This window comes from Lathyrus oleraceus, chromosome 2 (assembly GCF_024323335.1).
Source record: "Lathyrus oleraceus cultivar Zhongwan6 chromosome 2, CAAS_Psat_ZW6_1.0, whole genome shotgun sequence".
In the NCBI taxonomy this organism is placed as follows: Eukaryota; Viridiplantae; Streptophyta; class Magnoliopsida; order Fabales; family Fabaceae; genus Lathyrus; species Lathyrus oleraceus.
The window spans coordinates 52,255,166-52,277,461 of NC_066580.1; the positions used below are offsets into that span (position 1 = coordinate 52,255,166).

General features: G+C 36.4%; 2 protein-coding genes across 2 annotated transcripts; both read right to left on the reverse strand.

The window, feature by feature from the left end:
• Positions 1-897: 897 nt before the first annotated feature.
• LOC127121890 (pentatricopeptide repeat-containing protein At5g28460) lies at positions 898-1,662 on the reverse strand. Its single transcript, XM_051052320.1, has one exon. The coding sequence runs from the start codon at positions 1,660-1,662 to the stop codon at positions 898-900; it is 765 nt and encodes a 254-aa protein (XP_050908277.1).
• An 18,224-nt stretch (positions 1,663-19,886) lies between these two features.
• Positions 19,887-20,411, reverse strand: LOC127121891 (uncharacterized). Its single transcript, XM_051052321.1, has one exon. It carries the CDS (start codon positions 20,409-20,411, stop codon positions 19,887-19,889), a length of 525 nt encoding a protein of 174 aa, XP_050908278.1.
• Positions 20,412-22,296: the final 1,885 nt, after the last annotated feature.

A 22,296-nucleotide genomic window follows, 5' to 3' on the forward strand; every position in this document is an offset into this window, starting at 1 on the left:
CTTAGAAGTTTTCGCCGCACTTTTTGAATCCTCTTTCTGACTAGGGTTTTTTTTCTCTCTGAATCGCCCTCTCCTATTTATCTCACGGATTAGGGTTACAAATGGATGCTCAAAAGTTCGAAAGGAGAAAGTTCCAGGATTGCTTTTGGATACTCAGAAGTGCTTTTCCTATCTGATGATAGATTCCGAAACGGTAATTTTGAACTTAGCTTTCTTCTAATCTCTTTTGTCCCAATTCCATTTGGGGATATTTCTGAATTTTCTACAGCTTGGTAATTATTGTGTGTTTGTGTTGTTTTTTAACCGCAGTGAATTTCTTGTAACCTGGAGGTTGTGGATGAATTTGGCACTGTCACAGGCTTAACCCGGTAAGGCACAAACTTGACCGTGAAGAACTTTATGGACATGTACGTGATAGCTTTGATGTTGTCTCCGCTGCTCAAGGAATTGCTGGCAGTTAAGCGAAAAAAATCTGGAACAACTTATATTCAGATGAACCCTACAATTATGATTTGATCGATAGTCTTCCGAAGTACAGTAAATATGATTTGATTTCAGCTGTTAAGAGGCAGACCTCATTCCTTTACCAAATATCCAAACCCTGCAGCAAATTCAGCAAGTCACAAAGCATCTGATGATATCAAGAATTCAACTGGCATTGTTGGTCGCGAGTCCTTAGAGAGGTTGCGTTCACCAGCCTCTACCCCAGGTTAGATCGAACTTCAGAACCACAGTGTAAATTCTCACAGTTTTTCATCTGTTGCAGGTTCCGAAGTCTGAGACAGAGATATGTCAAGAGTGAAGATTTAGTTTCTTTGGCTCCTCAAATCAACAAATGGAATCAGGGAATTCACGTTGCTAACAAAAGTTCATTGCCAATAGCCATTTGGTCAAATCTCAGTTTGCTAGGATCATCCGAAGGTATAATTTGTTTCTCACTCCGGTGTGGTTTTTTTCAGTGTCTAACAAATTACTTGAGATGCACAAGTCTGACGGTGAATCACGTGTTTTTGCTTTAAATAGGGCATAATCAACATCTGAATCGATGGAACTCTGAATCACGTGCTTTAGAAACTTTCTTTCGGCAACTATCCTTCTTTGGTAATAGTTGCATTTTTCTTTTCTTAAAACCTTCTTAGACGCAGTTGCAAAATCTCCGGCTTTGCCAAGGTAAGAAACCAAAGTGTTATAGGTGACAGTATCAGGCTTAACTCCAGTTTCTTCCATTTCGTTGAGCATTTCATAAACTCGTTCCAGCTTCTTCTTCTTGCAGAATCCACTGATGAGAACATTGTAGCAAGCTCTATCAAGACCAAACCCGGCACGTTTCAACTGTGACACAACAACACTGGCATCATCCATCCTTCCAGCAATGGTTAAACCAGATATCAAACTATAGTAAACAATTGCATCCGGTGAGCATCCAGAACTCAACATCTCATCAAAATATTGCATGGCTTTATCAATATTGTTCTCACCACAGAATGCAGATATCAGCGCAGTGTAAGTAACAACATTTCCTTTCAGGCCCTTGCCTTTCATCTCGTTGAAAAACTCAACTACACTATAGTTGCATTTTTCTTTTCTTAAGACTTTTTTTGTGACAAGTTTGGCAGATTCCCCACCTTTGTGCCTTGCGGATAACCCTTCATCAAAATGCATCTTAGCATGATCCAAATGTCTAATGCCTTCCTCTCGTGAAGAGAATTCATAAACAACTAAATACAACAGAGTCCGGCAGCCACATGGTCCTTTTTAATTACCTGGAAACCGTATAAAATAATTGAAATGCTTGCGGGTTTCACAAAATAGGCCTATATGAGCAAGGGCAGTAATATGGTACTCTAATATAGAAGGTAAAGCTTATGAGGCAGCCGTGTGAGTATGCGTGAGAACAAGAACATGGGAAAAGGAAAAGCAGCAGCAACAACAACCATGCTTTGCTTGAGATAAGAATCCTATGATTTCGTCCTGTGTGTCCAGGTGTTCGAATGGGTCTCATCTTTTTTCTTGATTATTCTGTTGTAAAAATGATCAATAGTGTTTGGAATATGTCATGTAGCATAAGAGCTAGTGTAGGATTAGGACCTCTTTGTAAGAACAACATGTAATGTCACATTTTAGTATCAATGCTCATTCTCATGGACAACTACTAGCAATGTATTGATATGGAAATGGTTCTTTATTGATTTTCATGGAAAGTTATGAATGAGAATGTAGTTGAATGTATGGAATGTTATGAATGAAAATGTAGTTGACTGTATGAAATGCATAATTATTTGGATGGTTATGGTTTAAATTGGTCCCAAATGGATAATGAAATGGATATGGGTTTTGGATTTTGAATTTTGATTATAAAAATGGATGCGGATTTTTAGGAATAATCCAATATTAGTTTGAATATCAATTTAATTACTAATAACAAATCAGCAAAAAACAAAATAAAAAAAAACAAAATAATCTATAATTCATTGAAAATTACTTAGATATCAACTCTAACATTCATTTGGAAATAAAAAATCGATTAGAGTTTTAATCATTAGTAAAAATAAACAATTAAGATTAAATTGACAATTGGAATTAAGCTTAATTTGAAATTAAAAATCAAATTAAAAAAGAAAAAGAGTCAAGATATTAAAATCCATTTTATACTGATGAATGTATGCAAATGCAAAAATAAAAGAAAAAATGGAAAAATTTCAGGATCAAAATCGGGGTATGACAGTAACCAAAGCATTTGTCTACATTTATTACTTATCCTCTAGTTCCTTCTATGAATTTAATTCTAGTCATAAGGAGAAAATTGATAGGTTTATTTCATAGGATGTTAGATATTTTTTCTTTAAGACATTTAGGTTGTCCATCCGTTCAACATAATATTGATCGTCTCATTTAAAATGTGTGGGGTATGTGTCTTTATTACGAAGAATAAGGTGGGAGAGTTTATCTCTTCAAACTCGCTTAGTTTGTTGTTCTATAAGAGAAAAACTTAGTTCTGTTTCTAAATTTGTGGTTCATTTTCTTTGGGGTACAACATTCTTCCGTTTGAGTTTTATTTCAACAATTAGGAATAATGGAGGTCTCCTTTCCATCATGTGTAGTTATACAGGGACATCACTCTATTGCTTTTATAGTTTGGAGTTTCCAGGACCTTATGGTTTTAGCTTCTCCTTTTTCAAAAGGTTCTCGTAGTTTCTTATGACCAACTTAAGGATTAGACTTCAATGGTTCTATAGCCTGAATTTAATTCCCTATGGATTTAACTCGTACTTAGTTACTTTGATCTCATAGGTCGACTCTCCTTCACATTTTGGGGAGTTTCGACCTATTTCTATAGTTGGTTCATAGTACAAACTTTTTACCAAAGTATTACCAGCAAGGCTTGCAAATGTGATGGATAATTTGATCTCTCCTATTTAGTTTGTCTTTCTTATTGGTCGTTTTTTGGTTGATGATGTGGTGGTGATTAATTAGGCTATCAATTTTGGCTAAGAAAACTAAGAAGGATTGTCTCATCTTTAAGTTTTATTTTGAAAAGGCTTATGACTCTCTTAGTTGGAGTACATCGATTTGTCTGTGTGTGTGTGTATGTATGTGTGTTCTCTAGTTATCTTTTTATTTTGGTTAAAGATTTTCCCACCTGAGAGATAAATATTTAAACATGCCTTAAGCAAGGAGACCTGTTGGCATATTTCTTCTTCCTTCTAGTGGTGGTGGGTGTAACACCCCGATAAAACAAGATAATTATTTAATTTAAGTTAATAATATATTTATTAATTTAATTAAATAATTGGAATTTTTATTATTGGATTATTATTTTATTGGAATAAAAGTTGGAATTTAGAAAAGGTCCCATTCAGTAAAAAGGTTTATTTTTCACGTGAAAAGGAAAAAGGGGCAGAAAAGTGGAAAAAGGGCAAAGAGAACCAGAGAACAAGGGTTGGAGAGAGGAAGAGCTTGAAGCTGCAGGATTTGCCGGATTAACTCAGGTAAGGGGGGTTTATCGTCGATTAATGGGTATTATGGGATAACATGTAGTGGGTAGTGATAGACCATTGATTTGACTCTATTCGGAATGATGCATGATGAAATTGTGAACTTTTGGATGAACGAAATTGGATTATGATTGAGAGGAACTCGTAGGAATTAGATGTAAAAATGTTAGAATTGGTGAAATTGAATAGGGTATGATTCGTGTTAGATGATATGAACGATTACTGTGAAAAATTGGATTGTATGAGGTTGGAATTGGTAGATCTCGTAGCAGAGAAGACCATAGCAGATCTGGAAATCTGGTTTCTGGTCATACGCGTATGGCACTAGGCAATACGCGTATGAGATGGTCTGGTACGCGTATGGCACTAGGCAATACGCGTATGGATGAGGAAGATGATGTTTTGAACGTGGTTTGGTCTCTGTTGGTACGCGTATGGGGAAGTGGTACGCGTAGCATACGCGTATGAGATAGGTGGTACGCGTATGGAATTGGCTGAGAATTGGGCCATACGCGTATGGGACTAGGCAATACGCGTATGGGCAGGATTGTGATTTTCTGTGCTGTTGTTGTGCAGTTTTTGGTTGTTTAGCTGAGTAATGTAAATTAGCTGATGTATGATAGAGTAGGGATCATTTCCCGTTGTTTTGAGTAGTATAGGTATTAGTAGAGTGTGCTAATGTTGTGATTGATTATGTGGTATGACATGATATGATTATGTGGTGAATATGTTGATGATGTATGATGATATGCATAATGTTGTGAATGTATCTATCATGTCTGAAATTATGAATGGACTGTTTATGGCTTAGAGTGTGAGCATATGTCCATTGTGGATGATTGTTGATGTTTGCATGACTAAGTGATTTAGCTTGCATATTGTGGCCTTTATGGTGGTAGCTAATTCCCATGGTGAGGAATTAGTGAGTTAGTATTGTGGATCGTTGTTGATGTTTGCATGCTAGGTGATTAGCGTGCATATCATAGCCCTTGGGGTGGTAGCTAATTCCCATGGTGAGGAATTAGTGAGTGAGTCACTAGGTCTCAAATGAGTGGGACTAGTGAGCTTGGTAGCCGTATCTGGATTTGATCGGTGAGGTTGAACTATATGTTCACGAATAGTCGGTACCGTATGCATGGAGTCTCATTGCATAATGTATGTATGTATGACGTATAATATGAATGGATGTATTCCAATATTATACGTGTGTTTTATGGTTGTGTTGAGTTTGAGTATGATGATGATGATGATTATGAGTTGATATTGCCGTTGCTGTATATGTGTAATCTGATTAGGGTGATGATATGTGTTAAATTACTTAGCATTACATGATATTTTATAATGCTTATTACATCGATTGAGGAACTCACCCTTACAACTATGTTTCAGGTAACGAGCAATGATTGAGTAGGAGCTAGTGCTTGGAGTCTAGTGTAGTTCCTTAGTGGGTCATGCTTTGATAGATGTAACATCGGGATGGGATGTTTTTAATTGTCTTATTGTTGGTTGTTGAACCATTTTACATGTAATGTGTTACATGTTTTACAATGATTGATGAGATTTCTATCTGCTGCGTATTATGCAAATGCTTATGTTTTGAATTAATAAAAGAGCATGACAGTTATTTTGGTGAATGGTGTGAAGTGATTGTGTGACACCCTTAATTGCATATCTACTCTGATATATATAATTGTTGTTTTAATTAAATATTTGGGGTATTTTAGAAGGGTGTTACAGTGGGGGGGGGGGGGGGGGGGGGGGGGGGCTTACTGATTTGGATAGGTAAGCGGTGGATTTGGGTCACTTATCTAGGTTTAGAGTGGGGCGTTGTTGATTTCTCATCTCCTTTATGCAGATGGTACCTTGGTCCCGGAAGAGGTCTGGGTTGAGATTCTTTGGACTATTAAGTATATCTTTCGAGTTTTTTAAACTATTTTTTGGCTTGAGTATTAATTTTTCCAAAAGTTGCCTCATTGGTGCTAATGTTGAGTTGAATTGTTTATGATGAAGATTTTCTTCATTGTCAATGGGGTTATAACTTACATTGGTCTTCTGGTGGGTACAATCCTCTGGTTTATGTCTGAGAGTCTCTTATAAATTGGATTACTAAACATTGCACCCGTGAATTCATATTTTAGTTTGGATGGTTGTGTTATCCTCCTTAACCCAATCATCAATTCTATCATGATCTTCTAGTTCTCTTTCTTGAAGTTTCCTGTCAATGTGTGAAAAGAGATGATTAAGACTCAAAGGAAGCTTATTTTTGGGATAGGTCAAGGATTTGTTTAATATTTCTTGGATTAAGTGGACTAATGCTTGAATATATAAGCATTTTTAGATGGGTTGTATGTTCACAACCTTAGGATGGCTAACTTGGCCTTGCTTAGGAAGTAGTGATAGAAGATGATTATGGACTCGCCTGGTTTGTGACGTCAGGTTTTTATAGAAGGTTTTGGTTCCCAAAAGATATGAGATTGGCATCCTTATGGTGATGATGTGTCTCTTGGCTTGCCAGTCCATCAGACGCCCATACAAATTAGTTTATGGATGGTGTCTCCAAAAAGGCGGATTTTGGTACTCTTACCTCATTATGGATTGATATGTGGGTTGGTCTCTAATCTCCGGAATTACTCTTCCCAAACTTTTTCTAAGTTACTCTTCATAAAAAATGAAGAAGTGAGTAAGGTTGTTCATTAGGCTGGTGGTGGCGTGATTTAGGATTTTGAAAGAAGAATTGGTCATTTTGTTTGGAAATAGGCGATAATCACCGATCTCCTTTAATTTCTCAAAGGCACCAGTATCTCTCGGTGCGTGGTTTGGTGTTAGTGGTGTGTTGGTTGAGCTAGGTTTCAAGTTATTTCTAATGGATTAGTTTAGAGATTTTATTTCTTTCTTGAGCTTGTTTTTGAGTTGTTTTGCTTTGGTTTTTAATGTGCTTAATAAACCTTTTTTTTTCTTTTTGTATATTTATAAATTCTTTTAGATTTTTCTGATATCACTAGCACCTTTCTTTTGGTGCCCTTAAAAAATGTCACATGCTAATTTCAAAAATATGGTTGATACATATTGATATCCTCATATGAAATTTGCTGTTAATTAACATAAAATATAGTTAAAAAAAATTCAAACCTACCATTCCTCTTAATTAATTGTTTTTGGTTACTTTTTTTTTGAAAATTTTCTCAAGGAAGAGCTATAGATAATTCACTAAACATCAATAAAAACCAATTTCATTTAGTTTATAAAAATTTTCTCATGATTAAAAACTTCAGTGTATGTAAATTATTCTCTTAGTTTAAAATATATGTCACTTAAACAAAATAAAGTGATTTAAATTTTATTTTTTAATGTAATATTTTTCTCTTTCAATTTTGCTATTAATAGTGACTATATATCTACTTATTATTATGACTATTATTTCTCTTTGTATTTACAATACTACAAAACACACTAATAATTATTTTTTTATATAAAAAAATAATATTCAACTAAAATATTATTTCTCTTTTTGTATTTATGATAGTGCAAAATATGTCAATAACTATTTTTTAATCAAATAAGTGAAAGAGACAACATATTCACTCATAATTTTAAGGCATTGGATATATGAGTTTTCTCATTTATAAAATTTTCAACCTCCATTTTTTTAAGTAATGTGAGACTTCTAACGAAATACATGTATCTCAACAAAAACTTCACATAAAGAGATAAATAGCTTAAAAAGAGAGGAGACCTATACAAAAGAATTAAACAACATCATTGTCATATAAAGATCATATACAACAGGAAGATCACTTATATACAAATGGGAACTCGATTGATCCCATATACATGGTCGGTGCAAAAAGTTTAGATGTGTTTAAAATAAAATAAAAATATAATATGATAGTTATGAGATAAAATATATATCATGAATGTTATTCCTACATCATTTTTTGACACCAAATACTTACACCGTATATATTATTCACCATATTTATATAATAAACAATGTATTTTTAAAATAAAAATATATATTTATGAACAATACGTGAATAATGCATGAACAACACACGTGAACCGTGTCTATGAATAGTGCACGTGAAGAGTGACTTAAAATAGTAAAAAAAATTAATTAATTAAATGTAAAAAATTGATTAATAAAGTGACGAAGTTGATTAATAAACGTCCAGATATTAAAAATACTTTTTAATGATAAATTAAAATTGATTAATGAAAAATAAAAAGTTGTTTAATAAAACTATGAAATTGATTAATAAACGTTCTTATGAAATTGATTAATAAAGTTATGAAGTTGATTAATAAACGTCAAGATACTAAAAAGAAGTTAAATTTTTTTTTATATATTTTTTTAAAATAATATATTATTGTAATATTTTCCTGTTCACCGTATTGATGAACATTAACATACGATAGAGATGTACATTGTAGTGTAAGAATAATATTTTTTAATATATATTTTTAAATCGAAGAAGCATATTTGACTAAATTTCATTAACATTAAAAATTAAATTTCATTAACATTAAAAAAGTATCCATAATTTTTCAAAAGACAATTTAATCTATGTATCATTTTCAATATTCCTTAAAAGTACTAATGATGTTGAAATTGCAAGGAACGATAATGAGAGTCATCCACTTATTTGAATTTTTCTTCTTTGCTTTTTCTTTCAAATTTAACAATATGTATGCATTTAGTATTTCTTGGTTTTTTCTATGGATACAAATATGGGGCGATCAGTATTTAATGTTAACAATAATTTAGACAAATCACATTGCAATTTGTGAAATATATAATAATTCAAGAAGTTTCATCCATCCATGGTATTAACAGAGGTAACGTTGTTGCCGACAGTGAATTAGAAAGAAAATAATCACGTAATAATGAAACCACTCAAATTTTTAGAATCTTTTAAGCAAGACCAAATTAGTGCTTTATATCGTATATTTTACAGCTTATCAACTCGCATGATAAAATTAGAGCTGTAAAGAAACTAATTTTTACATTATCTTTATAAATAGATATATAATCTAGATGTTGTTATTCACTAATTTTTTTACCAAATAGTCTTATATGATGTAACCAAAAAATTGGCTTATATGAAATTTACAAAACCGCCTAAAACAATACCTTCAATAATGGAAAGGAATTCGTGGCAATGGAATTCAAACATGTGGAACCAGGGAAAGCTACAAATATTTAGATGTTGATATCTCCTTTGCCAACTGCGACTTTAACATGAATAATGTCTTCATAAGATTTTTTTGGTGAATAGACAAATCTTCTTGTTGATCTTTTGCTAATTTTTATATTAAGTTAACAACATGGTTATGACTTAATTACAATGATAAACATTTTATTTATGATATTAATTAATGCACTCATCCTTTTTAGGGGCTTTTAGTTACTTAGGGGTAGGTGAATCTATCATAAAATTTTGTCGGGTGTAAAACAAGATTTCCACACAATAATAATATGAGAGACAAGATGAATTGAATAAAGTGATTTACAATTTAAACACAAACAGCAAATAAAAAATAAATTTTATAATTCAGTTTTATGTATGGAGGATTGTTGTCCAAAAAAAAAAGGAAAAACTCTAATTCAAGTAGTCAATAGTACACAAAAAACAAAAAACATATCTGAACTCTCCTAGTTCAGTTTTTTTTTATACTATCTGTGAATTTTAACTCAAACTCCCTTTAAAGTTGATGTCCCCTCGTTTTCACTGAAACACTCTCACCAAGTGTTTGCAAGATCCAATTATTTGTGGCGTGACAGAAATCAAAATTACAAATCAAATACCCTATCTCCCTAAAATATGAATAACTCTCTAGGATAATAGACTCATTATCAAGAAATAAATCCAGACAAAACAAATCAATCTTAAATACCAATAAAAAATCAAGAAAATTTCCAACAAATTCAGACAGATTGAGTAGTAAAGTCAATACCATAGGAAATTTCATATGCATCGTCATCACAATCATTCTCTCCGCAGCTAGACATATCTTCAATCAGGTCCACATGTGCATCATCTTTTTCAAAATTAGGAACAACAAACTGAGATGATGAATCTCTAGCTGTTTGACGATTCAACATCTTGATGATTTCTTCACAAACCCTTTTCCTAGAAATGAGCGTAGCAATAATCTCCTTCAGAGGCTTTTCTTAATGAATCAATGTCTTAAGAATATGACTTCTCACTCATCTAGATAAAGGATCCACATCCTACTTATCTTCATCAATTCCCTTTCCCATTCTACCTGTGTTTCCAGAGTCTGTTGATACTCTTAGAAACCAAAGACAACTCATCATCATCTTCTAAGTCTTTATCAGAAGCATCTGATTCTTCCTTAGCTTGATAAGCTCTTGTCTTCTCAGGCTTGGACTTTAGAGCAACAAATTTACCTCGCTCTGAGATTCATCTTTCTCGAGTTCAATCTCATGGCTTCTCAAAGAACTAACAAGTTCTTCAAGAATGATACTATTAAGTTCTTTTGCCAACTTCAAAACAGCTACCGTAGGTTTCCATTTTTAGGTAGACTTCTGATTATCTTTTTGACATGGTCAGCTGTAGAGTATCCTTTATCCAGAACTTTAAATCATGCAACAAGCATCTGAAATCTTAAGAACATAGTCTCAAGAGTTTCATCATCTTCCATTATGAATGCTTCATACTTCTGGATTAAGGCCAAAGCCTTTGTCTCTTTTACTTAAGCATTCTCCTCATGAGTCATCCTCAGAGAGTCAAATATGGGTTTGGCAGAATCTCTGTTTGTTATCTTCTCTTACTCGGTATAAGAAATAAAATTTAGCAATATAGTTCTGGCCTTGTGTAGATTTTTGAAGTCCTTCTTTTGTTGGTTTGTCATAGCACTTCTTGCTATATTATTTCCTTCAACAGTAATTGGGTGAACATAGCCATCGACTACAAGATCCCATAGATCATCATCATAACCAAGAAAGAAACTTTTGATTCTATCTTTCCAATAGTAAAATATCTCACCATCAAAGATTGGTGGTTTAGCATTGTAATGATCTCTTTCATTGTTGTTAACAACGTTTGTAGCGACCATTGTTTCTCACACAAACTGGATCGATATTGAACACGATGAAGTGTTGATAAATCTTTTATCACAATCAGAACTAGGCTCTAATACCAATTGAAAACGTGAAAAACACAAGAAAGGGGGTGTCGTACCTTGAAAAAAATGAGAACACGACCTAGCGAAGCGCAATCGCACGCTCGCAAGTGATGGACTGAACAAAGTCGCCACCGAACTTTATTTATTCCTAAAAAGGAAAGGGGAAATATCGATAAAACCCAAGACAAAACGACAATGCTTATGGTCGTCGCAACCAAATCAGGGTTCGGGAGTCGATTACGCAAGGGGAAGGTATTAGCACCCCTCACGTCCGTTGTACTCAACGGGAACCGTTAGGCTAGTTGTGCGTATAAGTGCTAGTTTGAAATGTTAGGCTTCTCGAGTTATTAGGTGGGAAAGAAAGAATAGAAGAGAGGAGAATGTTTTTGGATTTTCAACGAAGGACTAAACCTAATTTTTTATTAGCGGGCCTGACAAGATTTACAAATCCTGCTCCTACGTATCTCAATATAGAAATCAAGGCTTATGTAATTCTGGGTAGAAAAATATTTGTTTATTGGTCGATTTTAGCGAAAGCTACTTTGTGTCAATCGACGAAAACATTGTTGGACTACCCAAAACAGGTGGAGAAACATTGCCTTGCATTGTTTTGAAACAAAGTACCTTTCGTTTGAGAAAAGGTTTAAGGGTCAATCACACGGCGGCGAGAAAAGAAATTGATTGGTTTGATGTGTTTTGGGTAATAGAGAGAACTTGGATGGGCGAGATATCTATCTCGAATCCTAGTCTCAGGAATACGTGGTATCCACCACGGTCCAGTTCCATCTTATTTGCAAAAGTATTTAATAAGAATTAAGTGTTTTTCGAATTTAATTGAGAAAGGGTTTGAAGAAACCGCATTGATAATTTTGGATGATGGTGAGAGCTAAAATAAGCAAGGCATCCACCTCGAATCTTAATCTCAAGAGTGCATGGTATCACCATGTTCCATTTCCATCTTTATTGAAAAGTGTTAAATAAGAATTAAATATTTTTTTGAGTTTTTATTGTGAAAATGGCTTGACGTTGGATCAAGCATTTGATGAGCGGTTGAGAAAGAACTTTGAATGAAGGTTTGAGAGGAACATAATAGATAAATTTGGATGATGGAGAGAGATAAAATAGGCGAGACATCCATCTCGAACCCTAGTCTTAGGAGTGCGTGGTATCCACCACGTTCCATTTCCATCTTTATTGAAAAGGTCTTAAATATGGATTAAGTTTTTTTGAGTTTTTATTGTGAAAATGGTTTGACGTTGGATCAAGCATTTGATGAGTGATTGAGAAAGATTTGAATGGAATGGTTTGAAAAAAAAGGAATGGGTAGAAATGGATGAATAGAAATGGATGGATTTATTTATTGGGAAAATACTCGACGTTGGATCAAGTTTTTATTTTTTGATCTTTTGGAAACAGTTGATTTTATTCTTGTGTCAGTAGCTAGCTAAACAATCAAGCAAACAAAGGAATAAAACAGTAAAATTATTACACCTCATAGGAGTGGGGGTACCTTTTGTCGAATGGGGATTCAAAGTAATGAAATAATTAAATCGGGCCCAACCAAAAAGCAATGCAGTGTATGAGTGTAGGTGTAAGAGAACCGTCTCATTGTAAGAAAGCCTAAGAGTAAGTTGTGTGAGGTTGACAGCGATGCTTAAAGGCAATCGACTTACAAGGGTGTGGAGATGGGGAAATTACAACTAAATACTGTGCTCAAAACCAGTTTATGCATCATGTCAACATTGAATGATCATGTGCAACCAACCGAAATGCGGTGAAATTCTATTATTATCTCGATGAAATAATCATGGATAAACAACATAAGAGTGGTTGAATCCATAAATTAAAATCGATGCTCTGTCAATGAAAATAAATAAATGGGGTAAACATTAAAAACAATGAGTACCGGAGAAATTATAACAAAACATGGACATGGGAGGATTAAAAAGAATAACGTAAAAAGAAATTAAAATATTGCAAAACCAAATATGCCACACACGGGTATCGAACCCAGTACTAAGGGGGAGATGAAATTACTTTCCCTCCACTTGACCACGAGCTGTCAATTGTTGGGTCAACAGCGACCCAAACATATAAACAAGAACTAAAATAAAAATGAAAAAAAAACTAAATAAATAAACTAAAAATGAAATGGGATTGGGATGAAGGAAAGCCCAACAGTCATTTGGACTGTCAGGGTTCGGGTTAATGAAACCCGCTCCAACCTGGCCCAAATGGAGGGCGGCGAGAATCCCCAACCAAGCTTAACCGTGTGGCCGTCGGGGGAGGCGAAGAAAAGGGTGGAAGTAATCCTTATTAATGGCCAGCTGTCAAGCCATTCATAGGAAAACAACAAGGTTGGGAAGACCAAAGGGCATCGGGTAAATCGAAATGGCGCCAACGCTATTCCCAAAGAGAAAAGATATTTAAAACTCAGACCAAACAAAATTTGGAAAGTTCAAACGCAGTAAAGTTGATAACCCTTCCTCTTCTCTCAAATAGAAACACGACTCTAAATAAGAAAATAAACTTTATACCTTTTCTTTCAAAAAGGAACGTCTCTTTGGGAACGCGAGGAACAAAATAACGACCCGGCGACAATGGCATCGCCACTAAAACCGCAACGAGCACAAAACTGAAATGCAATGGAGATCAACGATGAAAACTAACCGATTACAGTAGGGTCGATCGACGATTGGACGGCCAGATAAATGTTTTGCTTAAAGTCCTCTGAGTGTTCCCTTTTATCGGCTCTTTTTCTCTCTAACGTGCGTGATGAGTCGCAAGGGTCTAGTGCGGTGATAACGGGGATTCTGTGTAAAGTTCGGTCACTCAACTCTCAAAAAGTTTTGGACTCTAGAGTTTTTATTTTTGAACAAATCTGCAGAACTCTCCTCTTTCCATGAACAGTAGCGGCTGCCTCCCAAAATTAGGGTTTGTGCTCTCTTATATGCGTGAACAACGGGGACCATGGGAGTGGATTCGAAAATTTTCATAGTACAAAGTTGCTCATTCAACCTTGTGGTCCCTCTACTTAAATCCTCCACTCACCCTTTTACTGTCGGTAACAAGTAAATCCTTGTTGTAAATGTCTTGACAAATTTAAACAGATTAGAATGTGTGCCTACGGGCTTGTCGTAACAGAATGGAACTGTACTAATTTGTGGATTGTGGTTGATGCTTGTAGGGGGATACACTGAGTTTGTGGGCATAAGGGTTTATGATACTTTTTCGGTTTTCTTTCCAACAATAGCTGAAGGGATCACAAATGGGATAGCAACATCTTGATCTGTCTCATTGATAAGTACCACTCCAACTCCAACGACTTCTTTAACTACCTTTCTCTCTTTTCACCTTTGCAACAGTTGAACTCTCTACATGTCTACAAACTAGAACCTTCCCTTTGGTCTTTGTTTTATTCAAAGAACTCTCTAAACAGTAGCTTGCTTCACCTGGATTGATACAGCGTGAAGTATCCCACAAATGCTTGAGAAGCAGAAGTTATCCTCGAAGATGCATTCATTTCAAACAGACTCAGACTTTCACCCGTGAGTTCTGCGCCATTTCCTAACATGATATCACAAGTGAAACCCCTATCAGTGGAGCTAGCAGCAATCGTAAGCGTCCGCGGTGCAAGATTAGTAGTAGAACCCGGAATTCCTTCACTTCCAGCAGACGAAACAACAAGCACTTTGTGGTTAGCAGCATGAAACGACCCTATAGATATAGCATCATTAAAATAATCTCCTTTTGGCGATTGAGCACCAAGAGATAGAGACAAAATGTGAACTCCGTCTCTTATAGCATCATCAAATGCAGCTAACAAGTCCACGTCATAGCAACCTGAATCCCAACACGTTTTGTATACAACAATCCTAGCCACCGGTGTACCCCCTCTCGCACCTCCACTTGCTAGTCCTTTATAGTTCATGTTTTCTATGTATCTCCCCGCAGCTATTGAAGTTGTATGGCTACCATGCCCAGCGCTGTCCCTAGCCGATTTGAACGAGACTTTTTGTTTGACTCTTCCTTTGCTTCGTATCCACCTAATAGTAGCTTGCACCTATCACTTTCTTGTTGTAAGTTGAGGCCTTGAATACTTCTCCTGATTGACATTGACCTTTCACCAAGGATGAACCCTCATGTTTCTCAAGGTCAATGCATCTTGGGTGACCTCAAGAGGCACGATTCTGCAGCAACATTAGCGTAATTCCTCTTCAATCACAACTTCTAAGAGGTTCCCCTAGTTTAGTCTCTTGTGTAGATCTGTAAGTTCTTTACTTGTAATGACTATTGATGTGAATGAAAAAGAAATTGGCACTTTTATAGCAAACCAAATTAATTCCCCGTACTCTAGAACTTTCATCCATTCATGTGATGATGCCTTAAGATGATGAACTTAATCACTTGCCAGGATATGGATGGTTGTGAGTGAATGGATGTGATAAAAAATGAATGAAGTATTCGAAACACGAACAAGTATGTATATGAATGAATGGAAGTTTTCCAAAGTGAATGAAAAAATGTGAGTGCAAATTGAGTATGACATATAGAAATATGAAATGGTGGATATGGATGTGCAAAGAATCTTGGCCATGAATGAATGGGAGTTTTTTTATTATATATATTTTTTTTTTTAATGTGAATGAAGACATGTGAATGCAAATTTTGAATGTGAAAAACGAAAAAATATGAAATAGCAAACATGAATATGAATGACGAGATATGTAAGGAATTTCTTTGAATTATGAATGAACGGAAAAATTAATATGAATAGAGAAATATGTATGGAATTTTAGAATCTCAAATAAATGAAAAATAAATATGAATGATCAAATGATTGTAATGTTTGTATTTGGCATCGAAATTCATTATAAGTGAGCTATGATTAGGAACAAGACAAAGGAATGTGAATGATCACATAATTGACACACTTGAACAAGGGGTGAATGATGTCCTATAAGGGAGGCAAAACATGGATTAAATTTAGACATGGGCATGAAAGTCATGAGATTACACCTTATCCTATTAAAAGATAATGGGCTTCATGTCCTGCTTGACCAAGCAGAATTAATTACCTTATACCAAGACAAATGGCAAGGCCCAAAGGTTTATGGAATAACAGGTGGTGATAGGTCTAAACAAAAACAAAACGATGGATAGATTCATGATCAGATGAAATGGTCATGCAGAGAAATGTAAATGAATGATTGATTGGAAAACATTTCAGGACCAAAATCAGGGTATGACAGTTGCCCCTATTTAAACATCCTCAACCAGAGGAATATGAAATGTCACCTCTTCATTGGATCATAGTGGGGGATTGTTAAATACCAGGGAGACCCAGATTTTGATCCTGAAAAAATGCACATGCTATGATATGATATGCATGGGCGAATGACTCTTTTTTTGGGATTTTTATCTGCTAGAGATATGGTGAATCCTAACAGGGAATTTTACGCAAGACAGACAAATCTGTGGGGGATGACGGACACCAAGGTATTTATGGGCCACCGGAAACGACGAAGAGGATAGAAACTCATTGGGGATGACAATCCTGTTGGAGAATCAGACACACACAGGGGAGTATTCAAAGTAAAAGTTGACAAACGGAACTTTAAATCGCCAATTAAAAACGACAGTGGGGATTGCGTCAATAAGTTCAAACATGACCTGACAATGCTAGGGAATATCAAAACATCTGACAGTAGGTTCAAACATGACCTGAAAATATTGGAGAATCCAGAGAGAGTATATCAATAGGTTCATACATGACCTGATGACAACTTAAACATTCTTGACAAAACCTGGAGATTTCTCACAAGAAAATCATCCGATCATTTTTGTGTGGAAAATACTCACTGAAAGAGTCCAAACGATAACTTCCTAGGAAGCCGGAGTCAACAGGATAGAAAAACTCTCTGTAGGTGCCAACCACAATTGGACTTATACCATAAACATATGGTACAACTCTCTTCAAATGGATTAGTTCCAGTTACAACTAGACTTCAAGGGTGTCGGTGACAACCAGACTTAAACATACCATTTACAGATGGATTTGACAAATGCTGGTGACAACCAGACTTTATAATAATACCAGTTACAATTGGAGTTGACGGATTTGGTGACAACCAGACATTAAAAGGATACCAGTTACAACTGGACTTCAAAATATGCGCCAGTTACAACTGGACCTAACAGATAATGCCAACAACAATTGGACTTGCAAACAAATATGGTGATAACCAGACTTATCATACCATTTACGCATGGATTTTAAGACTGTGCTGGTTACAACTGTGATTGGGGATACCAATTACAATTGGATTTAAGATAAGATGCTGGTGACAACCAGATTTTAAAGAGTCACCAGTTACAACTGGATTTTAACATTTGAGCGCCAGTTACAAGTGGACTTAACAGATAATGCCAATAACAATTGGACTTGCAAACAAATGATGGTTACAACCAGACCTATAGGTACCAATTACCATTGGATTTTGAAAACAAGATGCTAGTTACAACTAGACTTGAGAGGTAATGCCAATAACAATTGGATTTACAAACAATGCTGGTTACAACCAGACTTCAAAAAGGTACTAGTTACAACTGGATTTGGAAACAGGACGCCAGTTACAACTGGTCTTGACAAAAGATGTTGGTGACAACCAGATTTAAGAAACGACGCCCGTAACAACTGGTGTTAGAGGTCAAGAGATCAAATCAACAACGAGACCCGAGATTACGCAAACGAGCACGAAGTATACTTCGGGCTATGCATGAGTTTGATTTTCCTTATATGCATGATATATAAATGAACATGAAATGAAAATGTTGACAATATGCAGACTGAAAGTTTAGAGAAGGCTTTATGGAGGTACTGAATCTTTAACACCAACAACTCAACCAAAGGGGTGAGTAAAAATGCATCAAAGGAGGATTCATCAAGCTGAACAGTTACAACTGGCCCATTAATCCTTTCGGAGAATGCTAAATCCGTGCTCTCTGGAGATATATGTTGATCATCCAAGAGAAGTATTGTAACTTGAGACTTGTGGGGAAAGACGAAAGGTTTCCTTTTAATATTTCCACATGTCAAAGAAAAATTGTGTTTCTCAATGTGTTGAAAAATTCTTTTTGAGTTCAAAATTTCACTATTAACAAATAAATGGCATTTTGCATAACAAAGAAAATCAGAGAAAAACAACAAAAGATAGAATTTGATAGGAAAACTTGTATTTATTCAAGAATGGTAGCACACAAATGGTGTAGCTCCATGGAATGTTACACATCTGAAAATGGCAATAGGGAAAGGTTTACATTGAATCGCAATGACTACTATTATCCCTAATAATAATGACTCCACAAAACCTCGCTTCTGTAGGGAGCATTTGGATTGATCTTCCACCTTTAGCTCTTCTGTGTTGATCAGTGACAGTTGATGCAGTCTATGCCTTTTGTCCCTAATTTTTGCCTGGATCGACGTTTCGGGTTTTCAATCCACCGGGACGCTCCTTTTGGCCTAAGTCGCCCTTTCAGGTTTTCAACTTAGCGAGCTACCATTTTTTTTAATTATCCCTAACTTTTTCCTTGACCACCCTTTCGAGTTTTCAGTCCACCGGGTTTTGTTAGGCATAGTATCTTTTGAATGCATCAGAGTTCACAGGGTGAATGAGCTCTTCGCCATCCATAGTCGTAAGAAACAAAGCACCTCTAGAGTATGCTCTCTTTACCACTTCCCACACGAATCTTTGTGTACCGGCAGGATCTTCTTGAGCACGAGTTCCCCTTCCTTGAACTCTCGAGGGCAAACCTTCTTGTCAAGCGCTTTCTTGATTCTTTGCTGGTACAAATGTCCATGGCACAGAGTGGTCATATGCTTCTCATCAATAAGGTTAAGTTGATCATAACTGTTCTGGATCCATTCAGCTTCATCTAGCTTGGCCTCCATCAATATTCTCATTGAAGGTATCTCTACTTCGACTGGGAGAACTACTTCCATACCATAGACCAAGGAGAATGGGGTTGCCCCTGTTGAAGTGCAGACTGAGGTCTGGTATCCATGCAAAGCAAAGGGTCGCATCTCGTGCCAATCCTTATAAGTTTTCACCATCTTTTATAGGATCTTCTTGATATTTTTGTTGGCGTCTTCAACAACACCGTTCATCTTGGGACGATATGGAGAAGAGTTATGATGGTCAATCTTGAAACTCTCACATAATTCTGTCAATGTCTTGTTGTTCAAGTTTGAACCGTTATCGATGATGATCTTGCTTGGGATTCCATAACGGTAAATAATCTCCTTCTTGATAAAACGAGCAACCACATGTCTCGTCACATTGGTGTAGGAATCAACCTCCACCCATTTAGTAAAGTAATCAATGGCAACCAGGATGAAGCGGTGACCATTGTAAGCTTTAGGCTCTATAGCGCCAATCATGTCGATGCCCCACATTGAGAAGGGCCAAAGCAATGTCAAAACATTCAGCAGTGTTGGCGGTACATGCACTTTGTCAGCATAAATCTGACATTTATGACTTTTCTTGGCATAGCTGAAACAATCGGACTCCATGGTTAACCAGTAATAACCAACTCTCAAAATCTTCTTGGCCATGGCATGTCCATTGGCATGGGTCCCAAAGGATCCCTCATGAATCTCCTTGATCAACAGGTCTGCTTCGTGTCTATCCATGCATCTGAGCAGAACCATGTCATGGTTTCTCTTGTAAAGCACATCATTGCTCAAATTTTTTTGGATGATAACCTCCTTAGCATTTTCTTATCCAACAATGTAGCATTTTCTAGATACTCTTGACTTAGAAGATATCGCTTGATATCATGAAGCCAAGGTTTACCATCAGTTTCTTCTTCAATCAATTGACAGTAGGCAGGCTCATCTCTTCGCTCGATTCGAATAAGTCGGGCTTCATTACGGAATCTGACTTCGTACATTGATGCTAATGTTTCCAAAGCGTCATCCACTTGATTTTCTACTCTTGGGATGTGATGGAAAGTGATATCGTCAAAGTATTCTATCATCTTTACGACATGAGCACGATACAGGATCAGCTTCGCATCACGAGTTTCCCATTCTCCCTTGACCTGATAGATCACCAAAGCTGAACCTCCATACACCTCAAGGATCTTGATTCGAAGATCAATTGCGGCTTCAAGACCAAGGATACAAGCCACATACTCTGCGACATTATTCGTACAATCAAAGCACAACCTTACTGTGAAAGGGGTAAAGCCGCCATTTAGATTCATCAAAACAACTCCCACACTATGACCATTGTAATTGGAGGAACCATCGAACGCGAGCTTCCATCAGGATCCTGGTTCTGGTCCTTCATTTGGGCCTGGGATTTCACAATCCTTTATCACCATGATATCCTCATCGGGGAAATCAAACTTCAATGGATGATAGTCTTCAACTAGTTGATGAGCAAGATACTCTGCTAAAACACTTCCCTTGATTGCTTTCTGGGTTATGTATTGGATTTCGTACTTTGACAAGAGCATCTGCCAACGGGAAAGTCTTCCAGTCAAGGAAAGTTTCTCAAAGATGTACTTTATCGGGTCCATCTTCGAGATCAACAAAGTAGTATGGAAAATCATGTATTGCCTCAAACGACGAGCGGCCCATGCTAGCGCGCAACAAGTTTTCTCCAAAAGCGAATATCGACTTTCACAATCAGTAAACTTTTTACTCAGATAGTAAATAGCATGTTCTTTTCGACCAGTTTCGTCATGTTGCCCCAGCACGCATCCTCTTGACCCTTTAAGTACAGTCAGATACATGATTAATGGCTTTCCTGGGACAGGTGGAATCAAAATAGGAGGCTCTTGCAAGTATTGACAAATCTTCTCAAAAGCACTTTGACAATCAAGATTCCATTTGATAGCTTGATCCTTTCAAAGAAATTTGAAGATAGGCTCACACGTGGCCGTCATATGTGAGATAAACCTTGAGATGTAATTCAAACGTCCAAGGAAACCTCTAACCTCTCGCTCGGTGTGTGGAGCATGCATTTCTTGTATAACTTGGACCTTGTCAGGGTCCACCTCAATTACTCGTTGATTAACGATGAAACCAAGCAACTTCCCTGAACGGACACCAAATGTGCATTTTGCAGGGTTTAATTGTAATCTAAACTTTCTGAGGCGTTCAAATAGCTTCTTCAGATGGCTCATATGATCTTCTTCACTCCGAGACTTAGCGATCATGTCGTCAACATAGACCTCTATCTCCTTGTGCATCATATCATGGAAAAGAGTGACCATAGCTCTTTGGTAAGTTGCCCCGGCATTTTTGAGACCGAAAGGCATTGCCTTGTAGCAAAACGTGCCCCAAGGGGTAATAAAAGTGGTCTTCTACATGTCATCTGGAGCCATATTGATTTGATTGTATCCAGAAAAACCATCCATAAAGGAGAATACAGCAAAACTTGTAGTGTTGTCTACCAGAGTATCAATGTGTGGTAGAGGGAAGTCGTCCTTTGGACTAGCTTTGTTCAGATCCCTATAGTCAACACACATCCTCACCTTTCCATCCTTTTTAGGCACAGGTACAATATTAGCTACCCATTGTGGGTACTTCGCCACTGTGAGGAAACCAGCGTCAAATTGTCATTTGACTTCTTTACAAATCTTCAGAGCCATATCTGGTCTTGTTCTTCGGAGTTTCTGTTTTACTGGCGGGCATTCTGGCTGAAGTGGCAGCTTGTGCTCAACGATATCGGTGTCCAGGCCCGGTATATCCTTGTATGACCATGCGAATACATCCACATATTCTTGTAGCATCTTGACTGATCTTTCTTTGACGCTTGCTTGAAGTGTGGTCCTGACATTGACTTCTTTCTTCTCTTCCTTTGTGCCAAGGTTGATTGTTTCAACCGGTTCTTCATGTGGCTAAAGGGCTTTGGACTCTTGCTCGAGCAGCCTTGCCAATTCGTCGGGGATGTAGAAATCTTCTCCACCCTCTTCTTCCGCTTGGTAGATAGGGGAGTCAAAGTTATGAGAGGGAGTAGAGTCATTGGATTCAACGGGGTTATCATTTATTATGCATGTTTGAATGATTGACTTTTTTTTTAGAAAAGTAAAAGTAAAAGATGCATAAATGAAAAGTTTTCGTTTTTGTTGTTTTTTTTAA